The 21,954-nt window shown below is 39.3% G+C and overlaps 1 protein-coding gene across 4 annotated transcripts in view; it reads right to left on the bottom strand.

Annotated features, from left to right (window-relative positions):
- Positions 1 to 21,749, bottom strand: part of PBX4 (PBX homeobox 4) — a 31,704-nt gene extending 9,955 nt beyond the window's left edge. The window contains exons 1-3 of one of the 4 annotated variants that reach the window (XM_044431215.1): positions 21,360 to 21,749; positions 8,922 to 8,995; positions 5,193 to 5,282 (exon numbers count right to left, since the gene is read on the bottom strand). In XM_044431215.1, the coding sequence (XP_044287150.1) occupies positions 5,193 to 5,282; positions 8,922 to 8,995; positions 21,360 to 21,553 (358 nt within the window). In that variant the 5' untranslated portion in view covers positions 21,554 to 21,749. The remainder of the gene's footprint in view (positions 1 to 5,192; positions 5,283 to 8,921; positions 8,996 to 21,359) is intronic. The other 3 variants (XM_044431214.1, XM_044431212.1, XM_044431213.1) reach the window with 3 other exon arrangements.
- Positions 21,750 to 21,954: the final 205 nt, after the last annotated feature.

Raw genomic sequence — 21,954 nt, 5'->3', positions numbered from 1 at the left:
GGAAGATGTACAGAAATGGTAAAATGAAGTAGAAGGGCTATGAGTATATGCAGAGTACTTTTCCCTCACCACCAAGTAACTATAACCAGTTGGACCTATTGGAGAAGACACTAACAAATCATAGGCTATCATTTCCACCAAAGGTTCAGGCCACTAGTGTGCTGATTCTGTGGCTGGGTATAGCCACACAGCAATGCACCTGTTGCAGTATAATGCTAAGACAGTCCACACACCTGGTTACTAAACATTCCTATGACTATTCATATTATCAGACCTCTAGACAACCCTCTGCAGAACCTGTCATTAGTCATAAATATTTTTTATTAAGGCCAAAAGCATTAACTGAATCAAAATCAGTTACAGCTTATAGTAAGGTTTTTAATTGCACATTAACTGGCATTCTCATGTAAAAGAGCTCCTCTTCATTCAGGCAATCTCTTTAAAATTATTTTCCAAACAAAGAATGGATTTGTCTCTGTTAATTAGCTGAAAGAAACTGTTATCTTCATTAAATAGCCTCAAAATATCACTTGAGCCAAATTACTTTAATATTTATCCCTATCAGTTAATTAATCAATTAAATGAGTAATAGTGCAACAATAAATTGACTTTAAAAACCCTTTGAATTGGTTGGCAGTCCTAATTTTTATGGATGTTTTAATGGACAATTCTCAGCACCATAAACCCCTGAGAACCCATGAAGTCACATACACTAACATGCCATGGTTCATTTTGATCCCTAATCATAACACTCTCTACATATTCATCAAAATGGAAAATAATTAGACTGAGTCAAGTGAAATTCCCATCATTTCTAATTAGCCCTTAATTAAAACACATCACAACCTAAGGTACTGAGGCCTCACTCAATATGCAAATGTAATCATTGCAATATATTTACATATCATTAATTAACACGCCGCAGTGCTGTAATGAACTGTATGAGAGCACCAGTGCCAAAACAAGAATGATATGCAATTTGTTTAGCCTCATTTTCCAATCCAGATTTTTCTCTTCCATGTGGCAAAAGAGCAGTGGGGCTCATATTCCTGTCTTATGATGGAACATTTCTATTCAGAGAAGAAAATACATCTATTAACTGAAATATGTAAGAGGTAGGTACAGGACAGTAAACGTAAGTTAGAACACTGGCTTAAATGCTGAGCTCTCTTTAGCATCCAAGAAAGCCTTGCTTCTATTAGTATTAGAAGAATAACAAAAATGTAAGAAAAGCAGCAATGCTTTTCACATGCAAACAGTGGTTTAAAAGGTACTTGAAAGAGTTAGCTCAGAGATGTCTGAGGGGGATATATAGAACTACAAAAGCATATGAATTATCTGTAAAGCCACCTAAAGCAGAAACAAGCATATGTAAGTAATTTATCTAGAAGCCTTACCTCTTGATGTGATGTGAATCAGTTATAGACAACTGGAGGCCTAAGGGCACCATCCCTCTCCCATGGACTTCCCACCTGACCTGAAGGACCTTCCTCTTACTACCGTGTTTCCCCAAAAATAAGACCTAGTACTATTTTTGGTATTTGCTAAAATATAAGACCTACCCTGAAAATAAGACCTAGCTGTGTTTATTCCCAGGGCCAATGGGGAACATAAAGAGCCTTTTTAAACTTTATTATTTAACTTAACTTTAACTTAATGCACTGTGTGGAGGAAACATGCTTATGCATCTCTGCTCCCTCCGCTCCCTGCATAAGCTGATGCTTCCTCTGTAGTGCCGGCTCCTGTCACAGGCGGATTAATACCAAATGTACTCCGCCTGTGACAGGAGCCGGCTTATGGGGCTCTGCTCCCTCCATGGTACAGTGAGCTAATAAAGAGTGTTGCAGGGGATGTAGCAGTTAGCAAATGATGATTACTGATGATTAACAAAAAACCTTTTCAGTCAGCACCTGGCACCTGCCCACAGGAGTTGGCACTATAGAGAAGCCAGGCAGTGGAGGGAGCAGAGCCACATAAGCCGAAGCTTCCTCTATAGCGCCGGCTCCTGTCACAGCCTGAGTGATACCAAATGCACTCCGCCTGTGAGGAGTCGATAGTGAAAACGCACTTCACTCATTCTGGCCAGCGATTGGTTACCAAATTGCTCTTGGGAAGGTACAGCACCCGATTGCCCTGATCATCCTCTTCTTAACTTTGCCATTCACTCATGTCTTGTAAGTTTTCTACAGTATTATGGTATTATGGTATGGTACCGTATTTAATGGTAGAATTAAACAGATTATTTTTTTGACCCCCAGACAAGATGAGTGCAAAAAGAAAGAGCTATTCCATCAAGTACAAGAAAGGAATCGTAGAGGACTCGTGCGGCAAGAATCTTAAAGTTTACTGCAAAGAGAAGAAGTTGGATCTCCGATAGGTCCGAAAATAGCGAGCAGATTACCATGTTTCCCCAAAAGTAAGACCTATCCCAAAAATAAGACCTAGTGTGTTTATGTGAGCCAAAAAAAAAAATAAGACAGTGTCTTATTTTCGGGGAAACACGGTATCCACTCAGTTGCTCTTTCCCATGCAAGGGAGATATGGAGGAGTTTCTTCAGATGCTTCTACCTCAAAAGTGCTGAGCAGCAGAAAAGGGTTTAGCAGTGCCCTTCCTTTATTATTCATCTCAACTGTTGCTATTTACACTAGGAAGAAGGGCCTCTAATTTGCATATCACAGAGCAATTTGTGTATTCTGGCTCTACCGGCTGACTCAGTACTGTTTTGCTCAATTCAAATTATGGCCCCACTTAAAAATGAGCTGCAGGACACTCTGGTTTGACTTGATTGTAGGTGCAGTCCTAAACCCAATCTGTGAAAAAGCATGTGCAGGAACAGGCGTGTGTGTGTGTGTGTGTGTGTGTGTGTAATAGGCATGCCTTTACATGAACAAAGATGATCTCAAAGTCATACTTGATGCGAAGTCAGCCATCCTTGAATCATCTGATTGGGGTTCTCCTCTTTTTTAAAACTCACAGTGGGAGTGGGATCTCAGCATAGGGTGGGGGTAATTCTGTTCATTTCACATGCATCCAGCTATTCCTTTCAGACCTTTCACATAAAGTATAAGCAATCCACCAGGCAGCACCTTTTGTTCAAAATGATTATTCCCCTGTTAAGTCAGTGTTCTAATGGCCAAATACTGGCATGAGGGTCTAAGATACATGTTTTCTTTCCATGAATCCACCCTATTTACATATAACATGGAGACGGGGATGACTTCCTTTAACGGTAAAATGGAACAAATAGGATGGACAGAGAATCTTCTCCCCTCCTATGCCTTACTTCCCCTTTGACCATTGCTCTAGATATCTTTCTCCATTCCCAGCTCAGTTCTTAATGGGAGCCACAGTGAGTGAATGTTAACAGAACAGATTAGGGTTGAGTAATCATATTCCATTCATTCCTTTTACTTCCTAAATGAAGAAATGCTAAACCAAGCGCGCACACACAAACAAATATACACTATGAGAGCATAAGGTAGATATGTGATCAAGAGCCACATCTTGTCTGGCTTCACTCTAAGCTAATAATTTTAAACTTATTTAACTAGAGAAAACACCTTTTATGTTTGCATTGTTTTTACTCCTATAACTTTAACCATATTTTTTGGTGGAACCTGCACATGCAGTTCTACTGCTTAGCACTTTTTTTCTGCCTGTTTTTCATGCTAAGGAAAAAATATTCTATCTTTTCACCTGTTCTGTTGCAACAATGTGTAATACTGTTGAAGAACTCTTGACTTCAAATAGGGCATTTTAAACAGGAAATACAATAAATATGAACCCATACCCAATGACAGTTAGAGATTTACAGTTGGGGGTGGGCGGGGGAGAGAGAAAGAATGAATCAGTCAAGCATTAGCCTGTGAAATATCTCCATTTTCTCACAGCATCAGGATTAAAATGCTATGAGAAAATGGACAAAACATTTTACCACACCTTGACTGAAATTTGGCATGGGTGTCAGGGTCCACATATAATTGCTTTGGGGGCATATCTGGTCCATTAGCCACCAGTTGCCATTTCTGCCCTTAGCACACTTTCTGCCACTGTTCCAACACCCTTCCTCTTCAATATTTCCTACTAAAGGTATCATCACATGAGGGCAATGGAAGATACTAAGAGCCATTAAATTTGCAGATCAGGCCGCCCTTATGACTCCATACAATACATTTCAATGGCATCAAGTGTCCCTGTTGTTCAGCTGCCTGTCTCAACACTGAAATTTAAATCTGAGAAAGTCAAAATCCAAAGGGGAGGTTCAGAATATAAAAGTAGATTTGCTCAAATGCATCTAGCAATATAGAACTGCTGCATTCTAGCTGTTTCCCTATTGTTTACTATGGACCATTGTACGCATGCTGGCAACTCAACAAAGAGTAACCTAGGGAGGGAGAAGCACAAACAGAAGGCCAAATACTTTAAACTGATTCAGGAGCTGAGATGAAGCTTGTGTCCCTAAATCGTTAAAACAGAAACCTCAACCTTAGTGCTGGAGTATGACCACGTCTTTGTCTGCTTGAAGCAGTAACATCTGCTCCCCATAATTTAAATAAGGAACAGACAGGCCATCAGACATTCAAAAACCTATGAGACCTAAACAAATCCAGCGTAACTATGGGACTGCAATCCCTTGGTGCAAATATGTTCCAGTTAAAATGAATTTCAACTTGCAGGTTTTTAAAAAAATGGCAAACTGAACATCTAGAAAGGCAAATTCCATCAGGAAATACATTTCATTAAATGGAGCTTTTGAATCCATGCCTTTTCTCAGCTGTAGACAGAAAGAAAGAAGAAAATAACCAATAAAAGATAGCTTTCTTATAGTAAAGGAAGCTACCCTGCCATAAAGGGCAACTGCTGTAATAAGAAAGCAGAATATGCTACTTGTAAAGCTCTCATTAAACACAAGCATGCCCAAAATGTTTTCATGAGCTAGGAAAAGCTTCAGAAAACAGGGCAGGTGATTTGATACCCACCAGAAATAACCTTTTTTGTTGACCTCTTTCTCACTCATAATTCAGTTACCTGGGACAAGCATCATCACCTGCCATCAGTGAAAATGGAATTAATACCAAGTCAGTGAAAACCCAGCCACTAAAACGTTGCATGCTTATCTATGATGTGCATTTGATCATAATCATATACAGGATTCTAATGTAGCATTGTAGCTGAGTTATGGGACACATACTGGTTTTTAAGAGGATGGGACAGGATACAAACACCATTTTCATAGTGGATTCTTTCATTTCTTTTGTCATTTTGCTGTTGATGGTCAGTTCTGAATAACGGAAAGAATTTGCAAAACCTGTAAATTGAGATGTTAGATGGTACACACCACAGGCAACAGTGCCAATCTTAATTGTATGATTCCCCCACTCCAAAAAAAAAAAAACAAAAAACAAAAAAACCCTATTGCTCTTCTCCAGCCTATGAGAATGAGCTGTCAGCTAGAAAGTTGCTTATTCAAACCTCACCTCAGCAGCTGAGTTAACAGCCTCAGGCAAGCTTCCTTCTGTCTTTCTCTCTCTCCCTTTCTTACACAGTAATAATAATACTGGCTTACTTTACAGAGTTGATGTAGGTACTAATGAAATAACAGGATGGATCCAGAACCCTCTAGAAGAGATTTGAAGGATAGGTACGCAGAGGGTTTTAGCGGGAAGAAAGTCCTGTTCTACAAGCAGGAACTTTCTGCATGTAGTAAAATGTTTATTGGATCTAATCCAATATATTTAAAGCATTTTCAACCTTTTGTTTTTATTCTGGACTTTTCCCTTAAACATTATCTTTATATTTTCTTCTCTAATATTATAATTAATGCAAGTGTGATATTACTACACTTGAAACTGTACTAAGGAAAGAAAAGTCTCCCTAATTAGAGAAGTGTATGTGAAAAAAAAATAATAGTATGCTGGGTACTGCAAGTATAACAATTGACAGAACTTGTTACAACCTTCTGTCTCCTGACAACTCCTTCTCAACTTCCTGTCCAACATTCCCCAGAGAAAACAAAAACAACATGAGCTGGAAGGTGTTTTTTCTTCCTTACCTTAATTGCCCAAACTTACTTGAGAAGACCCTCCACGTGGAAAGTAATATATCTATGTAACAGATGTTTACTTAGAATCACAATGAGAGAACAAGTGTTGGCAGATTTAATAGAATGACAGATCTCAAATCATACTACACAGATATGAGCCTACCAAGGAGCAAGGTGAGATAATCACTTCAGACAATTGATTTCAGGCTTAAGAAAGAACAGCAAACTAGAAAACAAACAGAACCCACCTATGAGGCTCATTTAGGAACTAGCACTCTGTGCAGCTCCAGTTCACATCAGTGAGGCTTATGTGGGAGGGTAAGCATTGAAATAGCAAACATGGTAGTTAAAATTAGACAGTTTCTCACTCTGGGATAGGGGTGCAGAACGTCAGGCCCAGGTCCAGCCCCCTGTGGGTCCCAATTTGGTCCTCTGGAATTCCCCAGAAAGGTCCTGCTTCTCCCCACGCCTTTCCCCTGTCCAGCAATTCTATGGTGCCTCCCCACCTTTTGAAATACTTTCTCCCATTCTTAATGGCTGAAATGCCTTGCCTAAGACTTAGTTACCAACATTAATAGTTTTAAGAGCCAGTGTGGTATAGTGTTTAAACGTGCAGGACTGGGGCTCAGGAGATCTTGGTTCTAGTCCCCCACTCAGCCATACAGCTCATTGGATGACTCTGGGTCAGTCACAGACTCTCAGGGTTGTTGTGAGGGTAAGACTGAGAGGAGGAGGAGGGAAGGTGGTGGAGGAGAATTATGTAAGCCACTTTGAGTTCTTTGGAAGGAAAAAAGGAGGGATATAAATATATGAAATAAATGAGACATGTTTTGGCTCCACTCCTTTTATCTTCTACCCACCCTTCAAATGCAGTCCCCCAACACTTTTCCAAATGGAATTCTGCTGAGAGAAGTCCTACAGTGACCAGATGCAAAGAACAGAGGACCATGTTCCTAGCAGCTGTGTAGAAAAAGGAACTTCAGAAGGTACACTTGCCCACTTTCCCTCTTTTACAACCAAAATTGTTAGAGGACTTTATGACTTGAAATAGTTGGAATGTCATTTATATAATTCAGTGCCCATTCAAAAATACTGATGTAACTAAAATTCCCAAGACTCTCAAAAGACAAACAGGTGAGCATTTGAGCAACAACAGGAACAGAAGGAAAAGATTCCCTTCGGCACAACATTTTCTTGAGAATAGCCATACTATTTCTGATGTGAAATTGTGGCTGCTAGAACAGATGGATTGGGAAGCTAAACATGTTAAATTAAGAGGATTCTAGAAGTTGGAACTCTGTCCCCAAGAAGTTTTAATGAGGATATGCAAATTCTGTATTTTATCAATTATTATACAAATGAAATTTAGTGATAGACTTTGCAGAGAGGAGATACTCTATTTGCTTGAAACAAGCTCCAAAGGAAATGTTTGCATCTGGGTTTATAGCAGAGCTTATGAATCGATTTAACTGATGCAAGTAAGATACCTTTGTGGATTTGAAAACACATTTATGCATGGTTATTATCTGCAACTTTTTAATTTGAAAATTGACTTGTACAAAAAATGTGTTTGTATATAATGAATTAGTCTATTATATTTTGTACTTTCTATTTTGCGTGTGAATGTTTCAAAAATAACAATATGTTATCATATGATTCAGGTAGTTCTGAAGGAAGAAGTCTCTGAAATGCAAGGCTTGGCCAAAAATAGTCAGGCATATAGTCACTATTTTTGACATTTTTAGGTAGTTGCATGTTCTGCTTAACCCTGTTGTTGGTAGGAAGAAAATCCAACTGCTTGCCATAACCTTGCAGGTAGCCACTTTCTTGGAGCAAGCAAAAACTTCTTCCAGGTGAGCACTTTGCCAGTACTACTGCTCAAGCCATGCTTTGGCACACAAGCATGTAAGGATAGGCTAGAAAACTTTTTGTACTCATCTGCAAGCATGCATGAATCATTCACTGAAAAGCCAAATAACAGTATGAGAGATGTGTTGCTTATATGAATTTTGGAACACTTCCGATCCAAAAGGACAGCCAACTATCTGTAAGCCACATATCTTTATGTCATGACACCTAAGAATGCTAAACAGTTGCATTCCAGACACAGCATAAAAGGCATCACCTGCCAGTATCATGTTAATGATGTTAATATGAATGTTATGCAAATTATATTCATTATTCAGAAATTAAATTATACAAATTAGCCAAAGCTCTCTAGAGCAAGTTATTTCCACTGTGGCCTTCAACACTCAACAAGTTCTGTGTGGTTTAAAAAGAAATTTGTCTACAATTAGATTAGTTTCACATTCAGCTATCCTCTCAAATAGAATCAACAATCAACAAATACAAAAAGAAGCTTAACCAGGCAAAATAAAATGTTGAAAAATGACTGAACATTGATTGTCACAGAACAGCAGAAAATACTGCGTGGTCACAAGCAAGTCATTCACCTTTAAAAAGTTAGCAAGAAGCAAATCCAGTGTAAATACAGCTTTGTCTTAGCCCCTGAACATTTAGCTTATGAGAAATACCCTAGATATAAACATTGACATTTTCAGGAGTTTGAAAACAAGACCTGTATTTCTTCGCATCTTCCTTCACTGTCAGAAGCAAAGCACAAATATTCTATAATAAAACCTGGAAATACTCGATTTTCTAATTGATTTAGATGACAATCTTGCAACTGAGGCTGCTTTAATACTAATGAAGTCAGTATGATTAAGCCCAAGCCCCACTGATATTAACACAAGTGGTTAGAGAGCTGCAACAGATTAATTGTCAAGTTCATCTAACACCTAAAGACCAGTCTCAGTTGTCCATGAGCTATAAAGCTTAGTGTTCAGAATCAAATTTTGGATGAAAATGCCAACACACCTGTTTTTTCTTTAATATCGCATAACACGCTGAAGAGAGCAGGTTTCATTCTGTGGCAATTCAAGGCATGTTTCCTAAAAAGGAGGGGGGGAAAACAGGATGAATGGCAAAGGAATAAAACAGATAAGAGAAAAAGGGGTAACAAAGAAACTAAGAATACATTCCACTCAAAAACCACAGTCCATACTGCATCAGAAAATTGCTCTGCAAGGTTCATTTACAGCCTGAAATACACTATTGCCTGTATTAGCTAAGAAAGTTAAATGTGTTTAATTATACAGATGCTTGTGTATTTTAAGGCCATATGGGAAGCCTTAAGGCTGTATTTGAATTAGTATTCTTGCACTTGCTTTAACAAGGCAGTCTGCTTCAAAATGAGGGACACCATGAGAACCACAAAAGGAATATTTAAGCATCCTGCTGCTTAACTCTGTACCAGCAATGCCACAGAACTGTCAGAATTCCAATATATTATTCTCTCACAAAATGGTGGAGTGAAAGATAGTTTCACTCTTAAAACCAAACAATATCTAAAATGGATATACAGTTCCTAAGTCTTCACAGTCCCTCTAATTAAAGTGTCTCTAATTCAGTGGGCTGGAGGGGCAAATTCCTCATTCAAGGTATGCCCAGGAGCCCTGCCCTTAGTTTCTGCTGCTTTGGCAACTTACCTGTCCTTAAACATTTACTCTAACAGTATTCTCACCCACAAAAAGGTAGGTGAAAATACTGTTAGAGTATTCATATTCCATACTTCTATATATATGGAAGTATATAGATGCTTCCATACCACATACAACTAAGATAGTACGAGAGGCAGAAAGAGAAAGTCGGTTGTATAGGGTTAGGGTTTTATGCAGTACAATAAAACAACAGTAATTAATAAAAGGAAGAAACTGGTGAGTGTGTTCAAACCAGCAAATTCCAATTAATAATGTATCTGTTATATTCAGAAGCAGTTAGTGTTTCAGAACAATCTTTAACAACAGCCCCACCTACAACACATTACAGTAATCTAACCAGGTTGTTACCAGAGCATGAATAACTGTGATCTCTGTCTGGGAAATGTCATAGCTGGAGCACTAGTCTAAGCTGGTTGAAAGGTACTTCATGCAACATAGCCTACTTAAAGCATCCAAACTCTTAACACCACCTCTCAAAGCTGTAAGCCTGCTTTTGTAAGGGGAAAACAATGTCCTAATTTCATTTTTAAGTAATAGTAGTAGTAGCAGTTCCATGTTCTAAGCATGCATAGAGAATCAATAAATTCTGTAGTAGAAATGCTTTGGTAGCAGCATGCACATTGCTCCTGATTGCACATTTAGTAGCAGCATGCACATTGCTCCAAATTAAGCAGTTCAGCTTTATCTGCTGTGTACAATACTATATGTAATATTGTCCATACATAATTCTAAGATAGAAAAAGTAATTTCTACTTCTTGCAGGAGTGATTTTACTATTATCACAGCAATCATCATCGCCAACAGTTGCAGTAAGGTGCAGTTCATGTATTTCAGTTACTTGAGTGGCCAAGCACACTTTCAGAGTTCCGTACCTGCATCTTACTAGGCGGACACCTTCCATGAGATTTCTGCACAAATAACCCAAAATATCCTACATTCTGCTTTCAGTACAGAGGGGGTAAAACAATTTGAATGACTGATAACCATGTTTTCCATTTCCCTTAGAAGTTCTTAGGCCATACCTAGATGAGATTTTTCCTCTGAAGCAAGCAGTATACTTTTCTAGCTTTCCTGGGCAACAAATTGGAAAGAAAATGAACTGTCCCATCACTATAGTGGTTTTAGTTGAATAAATATGATTCTCCAGTTTTCAGCATCTGTGAAGGCAAACCATCCCACTATATCAACCTACACACAGGTTGTTGTGTAGCAATAGTTAAACAAAAGGAAAAGTGTTAAAAGAAAGCACCATTCTTTAGAAGCCAACAGAGGAATAATGAAATCTAAAATTAAGATCAAATTCTCCATAGATCATGTTCCTTCAAAACAGTCCACCTAAAGGAGAAATAAGTTAACATTGTTATCCTTTCTGCAAAGATCAGTCTCCACTCCTACAAAAGCAGCCCAAGGACAGAAGTGGCCACAAAAATGGATGAGGGATATATTGGTCTCTGCTACTAACAAACATGTGTTTGTTAGTTCCCAAGTTAAAATTCATCTCCTTTGTAGCTAGGTAATTGCCATTTCTTTCCTGAAAAATGCTTCCCAAAGGACCTCACTGCACTGTTAACTTCAGTATCAACTCACAGCATCTCTTTTCAGGCCAAACTCCACAATCCAGCAGAGATGACCTTCATTTACTTGGAACACAAGAGTTCCCAGAGAAACTGAAGATACTCCATAAGAATGAGTGATAAATACAAACATGCTGTCCTGAAGAACTTGTTACCTTGGTCAGTGGCCAATTCTTATATGATTCTCAATTCACTGACATGTTGGAAACAGGCAATAGTTGATTGTCGTGACTTTTAAAGTTCTAGTTTCAGGGAATGTTTTCCATATCACAAAAAGAGATAATGTTTTTGTCTCCCAGCAAACTCTGAATGTTTGCCATGGTCCGTGGGAACACTGAACATTGCAGAAGATCTTGGGGTATTTTCTAGGGCAGGGGGCCCCAACCCCTGGGCTGTGGACCAGTACCAGTCCACAGTATGTTAGGAACTGGGCCACACAGCTGGACTCTAACTTCGAACGGTCCAGAGCTCAAATGTTAGTGTCAAGATAAGATTGCTCCACAGTTTGAACAATACTTCTAAGTTGGAACTGAGAGCAAAGTGAAAAAATCCGGTCTCAACGAAAACCTCATCGGAAGCGCGCCCAAACCAAAAAATATATATTACAGTAAAGGACACATTGCCTTGATGTCCTGAATTGATTCATCTATAATTGATTCATCTTGTCTTGAATCTATTTGGCTTAAATCAATTCATCTTGTCTTGAATCCATTCATCTTGAATCGATTCAGGACATGGAGATAGTCACGACAGTGCAACTAAAGACACTCAAGAATGATGGGGTAAGTGTGTTCAAAGTAAGGGGGAGCATTTTGAGGGGGATTAATGGCAATGTGTCTTTTACTGTACTAATTTTTTTATTTAAACATTCATTGTATTTTTTGATCACACCTCATATAAAACCTCAACCTTAATTTGTTTCAAAAGGCCGTATTTGCTGCTTAAATTTATCAAAATGGGTATTGTTTTAGAGTCTGGGAAAAGATTAATTCACTTTCCATTATTTCTAATGGAGAAAATTCATTCGGACTTCAAACAATTCAGAGTTCAAATGGCCTCTGGAAACGAATGAAGTTTGAAGTATGAGGCACCCATATAATGCACTTGAATCATCCTGAAACCATCCCCTCCCTAGTCCGTGGAAAAATTGTCTTCCACGAAACCAGTTCCTGGTGCCAAAAAGATTGGGAACCACTGTTCTAGAGCACATGTTGTTCATCTGGGCTACTGGGCAGCCATGCAGTGCCTCATTGTTGCCTTGCATGAAATGAAAGTGTGTTCTTAAACAAATGCAGCACTCCACCTAAGACTCCACACAACAAGAAAAAAAATAGTAGCAGACACAATGTCTTTCATAAATGCTTATCCTTTTCCATTATTGACCATTTCACCAAGGATCCCCTGAAAGTCTTCCTGGAAAGAAGTGCCAAAGTTTTCCAGTACATAATTGAAAAACATTGGGTTATTGAGTAATGGCATCCCATGTCCAATTAATAGCTACAGGTAGGCATCTTGCCTCCAACAGAATGTTTCAGAGGACATTGCTTCAGAAAAGGCAAAGGAATTTTATTTTATTAAACAAGATCTGTATATAAGCTTTCAACCATAATTGTTCTTAAAGTGATTCAGAAACATAACAGATTTATAAATTGTCCCTACAGTCACATACCCAGATACTAGGTGTTGTTTGTAGTATGAAAAATTGTTACCATTGGTTTCCTTGTTTTGCTCTTTGTCAATCATGTCCAGTCCCCTCTTTGATCAAACCGGTCTATAGTTCTTTCACTTAAAAGATTACCTGTAGCGTTGGCTTTCACTGTATTTTAGAACCGTTACCACATGGCAAATGGCACAACATCTCCTTGCACAAATTACAGATTACATGCAGATGCATATAACTATAGCTTATCATCTGTTTTTGTTTGTTTTGTTTTTGTTTTAAAAGCCACTTCAGATGGAAACAACTGGTAGCGTCTCTGTCTAATCTACCTGCTCTAAATTAAAAATTTGGAGCAAAAAACCCTCTCCCCCCATGCCATAAATTTCATTCTTTCAATGTAGATTTTAAAACAAACAAAAAGGATGGTTGGGATACAGTTACACAGGCTTGCATCCAACATCTTGTGAACAAAATTTCACATGACCATGGGATTACCATGTGCTCTGCTCTCCCCCCCACCTCCCCATGTCTTCCAAATCTGCTCTGGGGAAAAGCAGATTCTGAAAAAACAGCAGATTTGGGGGACACAGAAGGAAGAGAAAAAGCATTCCACAACAGTTTCAATGTCACTGGCAGAAAGTCAGAGTTGGATAGAACCCATCTGTTTGAAAACAACACATAGCTTCATTGTAATAAAATGCTTGCTCATAGTATTAAGTCTGCTTTAGTTCTTATTCCTGAAAAGTTGAGCCTCTGATTAATTTAATGATGGAGACCATCCTTCCCAATATTAAAATAAGTATAATTTATATAATTATATAATTAAATTAATATAAGAGCAGGAACCCTCTTATAATTTTAAAGTATGACATCCCAACAGACATGTAGTTTGAAGTGTTACTGTCCAATTCTACCAACCAAACTTAGCTATTCAGTAGAAACATGTGCCACCCATTCTTCTGAACTGTACTACTTCAGACTAGAAACAGCTTGCTTTAGTGCTCTGCCACAAAAAAGTCCTAAACATACAAAGCTAGCATGCCAAGGAGAAGTATTCAACCTATCCTTCTCCAGCAAGCTATATTCTTATGTGTAGAATGGCTTTGTGTGAGGTAGAAGTATTCCAACATGCAACTCTGTACCAGCAATCTGAATATGTTACCACCACACCATCAAAAAGCTTTACCATTTGATTCTTCGGAGAATATAAAATCTAGTTCCTTCAGCAGGAGAGAGACACCACCTAAATGTCTGAGAATACAAAACTATGTTAAAACAGTGAATCCTTAACTGCATGGGTGTGCAATTCATCCATCCAAAACTATAATGAACTTCAAAAAATTGCCCTGTATAAACTAAATTCAAAATCCAAATATATTAATAACCATCAATAACAAACTTCACAAAATAGAAGCACTCTCTGTCATTGATCAGCAAACAATTTTGAAATTCTGAATGAAACTCTCCAAAGGCTGCTTGAAGATATCTACCAAGTGTATTTAAATAACATCACATGACAACCTCCCCTGTTTAATAAACCTGGGAAGCTGTTTGTGTTGTGTAAACCTACCAGAGCTTCTTCAGAGTGACTTATATGCTCACAATTCACCTCTGGACTTACAAGTCACCTTGACAGGTGATTGATTGTTCTAAGCTTAAAAGCTACCCCAGAGCTTGCCTGGGTGACCCAAACTGCTACAGATCTCTTGACAAGAGTAGCAAAAAGGCTTACTGTTCCATCCAGGTGACTCTGAGTGAGCACTGCTAATAGCCACCCTCAGCATATCAAAGTGACACCTGGGGTGGCTGTTAGAGGCTTCCCTGGGATCATGCTGTGCACAACCTACTTGGGTGTGGGCTGAACAGAGCATAGGCAGGCTCCCCACACCTTGTGCCACTGCAAATTGCACCAGACAGAAGTTGTTACACTCTGCAAAGCAGGATAGAACTGCTGCTAATCTCAGTCTCATGAGCAAGCCACCTCTGTTGACATCAGCAGCAGCCTGATAGCCCTCACTATAGCTTGTAAGGTCTACTTCTGCCAAGATCAACAATGGCACAAACAAGCAGCAGCAGAGCGGGGGGTGGGGGGGACCTCCATGCTCTTGCAGTGTCCTGTGAGATATCTACAGGAGAATCAAGGATAGATGCAGGGTGCACCCTGCCCCTGGCATTCCAGTATCAGATACATCAGATTTAGGAAACTTCTGAGCCAGACTGAAGTAGTCTGGTTTAGTGTGTTGTGCAAACCCATCCACTGAAAGATAGCTACAAAGTTCAATATTCATCCTTAGGCTGATGGTGTTCTGGGACTTTACCTGAACTTCACATTTGCAAAATCTCCTCAACTGAAAAGGCTGATCCATTTACTCTCACTGAAAAATTAACTTTGAAAAGAGTTTGGATATCACTGTTAATCTGCTAGCTGAGGCCAGATGGTAAGAATATACCTCATTGATGTTTAAACAGCTACCCTGGCTCCTAGTCCATTCCCAGGTACAAATAGAAGTGCTACTGCTAACCTTTGAAACCCTGCCCAGTTTACAACTGGAGTACCTGAAGAATTGCCTATCTCTACATGAGCCTACCCTAACACCAGGATCTTCAGTAGCTCTGTCATCTGAGATACAAGAAGTATGACCTGAAAAAGGTAGTGATGCCCTCTCTGTTGAACACTTACCTAGTTGTCATTTTGGTGCTTATTTATTTATTCATTTATTTGATCATGATCTTTCCCTTATGAATGTCATTCTTGATTATTGGTTTTATGATGCTCTTTTTAGTTTTTCCTTTTACATTGTATGGTTTTACATTACTGAACTTTTATTCTTTTAATTTTGTAAGGTACCTTGGAAAAGTTTATCTGAGGGTAAGAAAAATAAATATGGCATCTTAATCATGAGGTATAAGTATCATAAATCCTGTATAGTAAAATGAGAAAGGCAAAAGAGCCATCTCAATTTTAACTGCATCTCAAATAGCTGTTTTTAAGTGCTAATGCTTATACATTAATTTTTGAAGTTCTATTATGTTTTAGGGTGTCATGGGCCAGTCCACCTTGATGCTTGCCTTCTGTTGTCTTCCAGAGTGGCAAATATCTAGGTGGACTGGCAAGTAACACTTTGGTACAACATGGAACTTCCTAGTTAAACAAACAAGGAAATACCCTAACAATTGAATAAATTCATAGTGGTATTCCTGAAAGCCTGCATACCACAGTTCTCAGCACTCACAGAGTACAGTCTGGCAAAACAAATGTTAAAAAAATGACACAAAGTGCCTTCTTCCACACCCAGCCAAGCATGCAAGACTCCTGCAGTCCCTTTCATTCACAGAACATCAGATGCAAACATCCAGACTTACTGCATAACTTTGCTTACTCTGCTAACAACTGGCATAATTTCCACAACCTTTATTATTCTGCTAATGGGTAGAGACTGCTACCAAATTGATAGCAGGCAAGGATTGTCTTGTTAAAGAGCCAATAAGGCCATTAAAGAACAAGTGCTCTACCCCTATATCAGCACAACATAAACAGCTTGTCAGTTTCCACTAACCAGGAAGAATAAGAAGCAGTAAAAATACATGTCTTGTTTAAGTTTCAATACTAATTTTTTCATTGCTGATACAAATATCAGCCTACATGTGGAATACCAATAAGTGTTGTAAGATGTTTAAACCCTCAAGCATTCTAGCTTGCTTTTGATTCTAAATTTAAACATTGAGAATTGTAGTAATAGAGTCAGATCACATTGTGTATAGTCTTTGGATTAGGTTCCATACACAGAGTTGGCCAAGAGTTACAAACCTCAAGCCTATTCATGCCAACATTGTGGCAGTTTTCCTTTCATAAGAAATAATGAATGTCAGGGTATTCCTGTAGTGTGTTTGTCTGTGTGTGTGTTTAATCTTTTAATTTGGGGGATACAAGTCTCCCTACATATAACTCATTCCATTTTCTGCTCTAGTGCAGGCAATGTTTTGATGCTTTGGTGCACAATACTATGATACATGAAAGTGCACCCTACAGTCAGTCCTTTCTGCATTTTGCCATGCACCAAAAACTAAAGGAACATGGGAAATGACACATAAATGCACCTAGAAAAAATGTAAAGATGGAAGGCACAATTCAGGAATGAAAAGAGTGACTCTCTAAAGATGTGTTCAATTATAATGAAAAATGTATGTTTGGAAATTGCTTTGCAACAGAACAAAACATGATGTGATGGTTTGTTTCACAGTGCCAAGGATACAGATGTGTTTTAATGCAAGTTTTATGTGTGATTGGAAACCACCCAGAGTACCATTTTTTTCTGGGCAGAAAGGTAGGATACATATTAAGCAATAAATACAATTGTAATGGAAACATACTAAGCTGAATAAATTATAATTTTGCATATCCTAGAGATTCTCCTTTCTTGTACATGAGTGAACAGATGCAAACTTAAGATAGCACCATACTATACATGTTTTAACATTTTTGCTGCATCTATGTTGGACTTTGTGTTACAGTTGTATTTTTGCAACAAATATACAAAGGCTGCAAACCTAATCCCTTTACTTGAAACTAAGTCCCATTGAACTAAGTACAGGTTTGCACTGAACCTATGAATAATGTACAGATGCACATGAAATACAAAAACTTGTTGGGAACATTAACTGAATCTGGGTTCCAATATGCATGCATGATCATGTATCCATAGATGGCATATCATTTAGACTTAATGTTTTTGTTTGTGTAGCAGTCTATCTGACTTTGGATGATTCAGAAGAAGAGGATGAGAACTTTTCCCTTGATTTCACCAACTTGGTCATTATCATCAATTTAATTCATGAGAGGGCGGCCATACACTTCATACAGTAATTATTCTGCTCCATGTATACCAGTATTTCCTGCAGTGAACACACAAATTGGAATCATGGTCCACCTTTTATTAATCAACACATTCTATTTTATTACCAATATCAAAAGGATTACTACCAAATAATATATACTACCAAAGCAAAGAAAGTAGCTGAAACAATGCTAATTCATACTGTCAAGCTGCTCCTGTATCTGGCTAGTTAGATCCTATAATTAATTTCAGTCCCATGAGAAACACAAGAGAGGTCACTCTTCCCTAAAGGAAGATGCATTTCTCAAGCCAGCATCTCATTAAACAAATGCATCTCAGTCCTCATGGAGCTTGTAGGAATGACACAGGTTAAGCTGACAGGTTCTAGAAAAGGTTATTTGACAGACAGCCCTGAAATACAATGCACTGGTTATCCAGTTCAGGCTTTCTGCTTTCTATCTCTGTGCAGCTAAGTTATGGAAACACCGAATATTGCTTCTGAGAATCTGTGTAAAATAGAAATTTCTATGAGTTATGAATCATAACCTCATTTTACAAACATACAGATTTTGGTAGTTTTTGCAGGAATGTTTCAGGTCTCAGTCCCTTACTTCTATCCCTTGTTATAGATTCTTTTTAAAATACATATACATACACATATATCCTACAAGTATGCATCCCTTACTTCCTCATATACACCCCCACAAGGAGAAGCATCCTCAGTAAGGTCATGTTAGGAAAGTCTACTACTCTGTTTTCCTTTCTAGAAAAAAGAATTCACATATTTTGTGACACCCTAACAAAAAAGCTTACTCAAGGAACTAGCCTACAGATTATTATCATAGTCAACATAAGTCTTGTAGTCATTTGTCACATATAAATTATTTTCAAGGAATAAAAGAATTAGATGCCTTCCAATTTACCAAAAGAAAATAAAAAATACCCTTGCCTACTTGTTTTCAGGATGACATTTACCACAGACTACTAGGCAAGTGGCTACTTATAAGCTTGCTCTATAATAAATAGTTCTACCCTAGCACAGTCAAGAGTTGGACTTAGAGCTCATGGCTCTGCTTTTCTAACACTTTCACTTCCTGTCAGCACAATTCATAGAAGATAAATTGTTCAACTAACTGCACATCACTAAAATTGTCTAACAAATATGTGCCACCTGAAGGAACCATTTCAGGGATGACCATTTCAAGATCTGAAAAATCCTTGAGTATAACTTAATATGTTTATGATAGCCTAAAATATACAGTAACAATAAAAATTGCATATGGAGCATCATTTTAAGTGATGAACAAACAAGTCTTTGGTATTTCTTTCAAATTGCAGGGAAAGCTAATGGAGCAAAAAGGCCACTTAACCAGTTAAATTCATTGTATGTATATGTGGGAACCTAGTTCCCACAGCCAAAGTGAAATGATAAAATTGGCATGTGGCAAAGGACTTACGTGGTTACTTCAACCTGCAACTCCCCCCTCATACAACTACTCAGTTCAGTTTGGCCAACTCTGTTGTTGAGTTTCTAGCTGGGAATGTGCTAAAAGAACATTATCCAGTCAACTTTATAGCACCTGAAAGCAGCCATTTGCCCAGTTACCTATAGCAGCATCAGAATCAATACCAGGCAAGCAGGCTCTGAAGCTATTTCTTGTTCTTCTTCTTGACCACAAAAAGCAAATAGCCATGGATCAGCATGTAAATTAGTAAAAATGTTTGGAGGCATGTAAGTTATTTGCAAGTCTATAAATCTACACAAACTCAATTATCAGTGCACAAACTTAACCCATAATGGATGGGGTGGGGGATGGATGTGTGTGTCATTATGGGCTACAGCAAATAATGAATGGCCCTTCTGTGTGGCCCTGACTAGTGTTAACTAGTCAGACAGAACATTGTATAAAGAAGCTAAGCAGGTTTAAAAAAATGCCAAAAATTTATCTTTTCTCCTAGTTTATGGCATTGATTTGGCAAAAAGAATTCTAAATTATGCCAATTTTAAACTCATTATATGGAAGTATTATTTTGTTAGCTCTGTAGGCAAATACCATGTAATTTCACCAAAATTACACTGTGCCTCACCAAAACCTAGTCAAAGTAAATGCATTAAAATAAGCAAATACATAAAAAGGAGGAGACAACCCTCCATTTTTAAAAAAATTAATTCCTATGCAACCAACCATATGCAGAAGAAAGCTAGTAATCTGGAACTGGATGCAAATATGTTCCTAACAGCATGCAGCTCAGGTTAGTACTAACTAAAGGTCACTATCTTGGGAGAACTATTCAACAAGTTACCTATGCAATAGCTATATGGGTATTATGGCTATTGTGGAGCCATAAATAAATCATTCTGCCCCCAAAGATTTGTCCCCAGGAGAAAAGAAAAGAAAATGACTATAACAGCCACTAAGCTGTACCAGATCCCAGGCCAGAGTAAAGACCATAGCAGATACATCATACAAGAAGCACAATTTGATGACTTGATTACCTGATCCAAGGATACAGATTAATTTACCTATTTTCATCCCAAATCTACAAGCCAGTCACTGTGTCTACTTGCACTTACACTATTATTTTTGTGGACCAGCCTGTGTTTACTCCTGTGAATACCTCACACCCAACCAATACCACCAAAGATACTGACCATGGTACCATTTAAACTGCAGCATCACCCTCTCTCAATATTGGTCCTCTCCCACCCCAAAAAGAATGTATTATTCTAGCATTTCTTGTGGGTGCATGGAAAACAGAAAGATTAATATTATAACTTGGGGTCTGACTTCTCCCTATACAGACTGCACCAATGTTTGACAAGGAATACTGATTAGTTCACATCTTGCTCAGGGAACTCAATTACACATTGAGTCAGACACTGACCAACAGGTTAACATTCAGTGGTCCTTAAGGATCCTGCTGATCAACATGCAATGGAAGACCCTTACAGATTATTGGATCCTCCACCAGATCCCAAAATGAAGGCCTCTGTCACCAGGTCAGACATTAGATAGAATCCAGTGTCAAAACCCCAGCTCTAAACACCTCTTCACACTTTACACTGTTAAGTGTCCATCTGCAAATACAAAGTAGCAATACATGTAATAGCAATACATTTACAAGCTTATGTAACATACAGGTACACTTGACAAAGAGTCAGGATTGGTTGACCTGATGACAGACCCATGCCTGCCTGGCACAGTATCTGAAATGCATCTAATATTGTTAAGAGAGCTGAGGCTACTGCCTTAAAACCCCCAACGTTCCCCAAACCTTTTGTCTACAAATGCACAATTAGATGCCAGGACACATGCACTCACATAAACCCAAAGTTTCAGATGTACATAGCTCCTGCATGCTTGGGCCTAGGCCCAATCTCCCCTACCCAAAAGCTCCAAATTTTAAATAGCCATGACCTAGGAACCCCAAACCCTGGCATTAAAAGCTCCTCCAAAATCCTTACTTTTGAAAGCCCCCCTTTCCTGTAACCACAAGCCTTCAAGTGCTTGTACAACTGTGGCAGGCCAAAGACAGCTTCTGTAAGAGAATCAGATACGTGGCGAACCTGTCCTCGAGCACGCATTTAAAAATGTCATGTCAAAGTCTACGCCACCTCCCCCAATACACACCCCAGTAGTCCCACACCCGCGCCCAGAACGGATCGTCTGCCACATATTCCTTACCTGGCCTGTGCTTCATCCAGGCTCTGATCAGTGATGGCCATGATCTGCTGCAAGATGTCACCCGTGTCCTGTAGTCCGGGGGCTGCCTGGGGCTGGGGCGGGCCCTGAGGCGCTTGGAGTCGGTGGGGCGGGGGATCTCCGGCGGCTCCGGGAGGAGGCTGGAGCCCAGCGAGCAGCCGGGATGCCTCCTCCATGGCGGAGGTTGGGGGAGGGAGGAATAGGAGGGGGAGGGAAGAGAAGGTGTCCAGGAGAGAGCCCCGCCTCAAGCGCTACGGGAAGGGGGGGGTCCTGGAGCGGCTCGAGTCCTCTCTTCCCCCTCCCGCGCGCACACACACAGGCACACGGACGACTGACACAGAACAGGCCCCAGAGCTCCTCACTCGTGCCCGCTCCGCCCCCAGTCCCCGTCGCGCGACGGGGCTCCGCCTTCTCAGTCGTTGCCTGGTGCAGCGGCCCTTTTCCTAGAGTTGCCCGCCCCCTTCTGGGACAAAGCCAGTCTCTCGGCGGCTTCATGAGAATTGCCGCCTCCGGGAAGAAAAGCAGTGGGGGGCGGAGCTAAAGGAGAGGCTGTCTCCCCCCACCCTCCTCCTCTTCC

This window comes from Varanus komodoensis, unplaced genomic scaffold (genome assembly GCF_004798865.1).
Source record: "Varanus komodoensis strain SLA01 unplaced genomic scaffold, ASM479886v1 scaffold22, whole genome shotgun sequence".
Classification (NCBI taxonomy): domain Eukaryota; kingdom Metazoa; phylum Chordata; class Lepidosauria; order Squamata; family Varanidae; genus Varanus; species Varanus komodoensis.
This window is presented reverse-complemented; position numbering and strand designations above follow the sequence as displayed.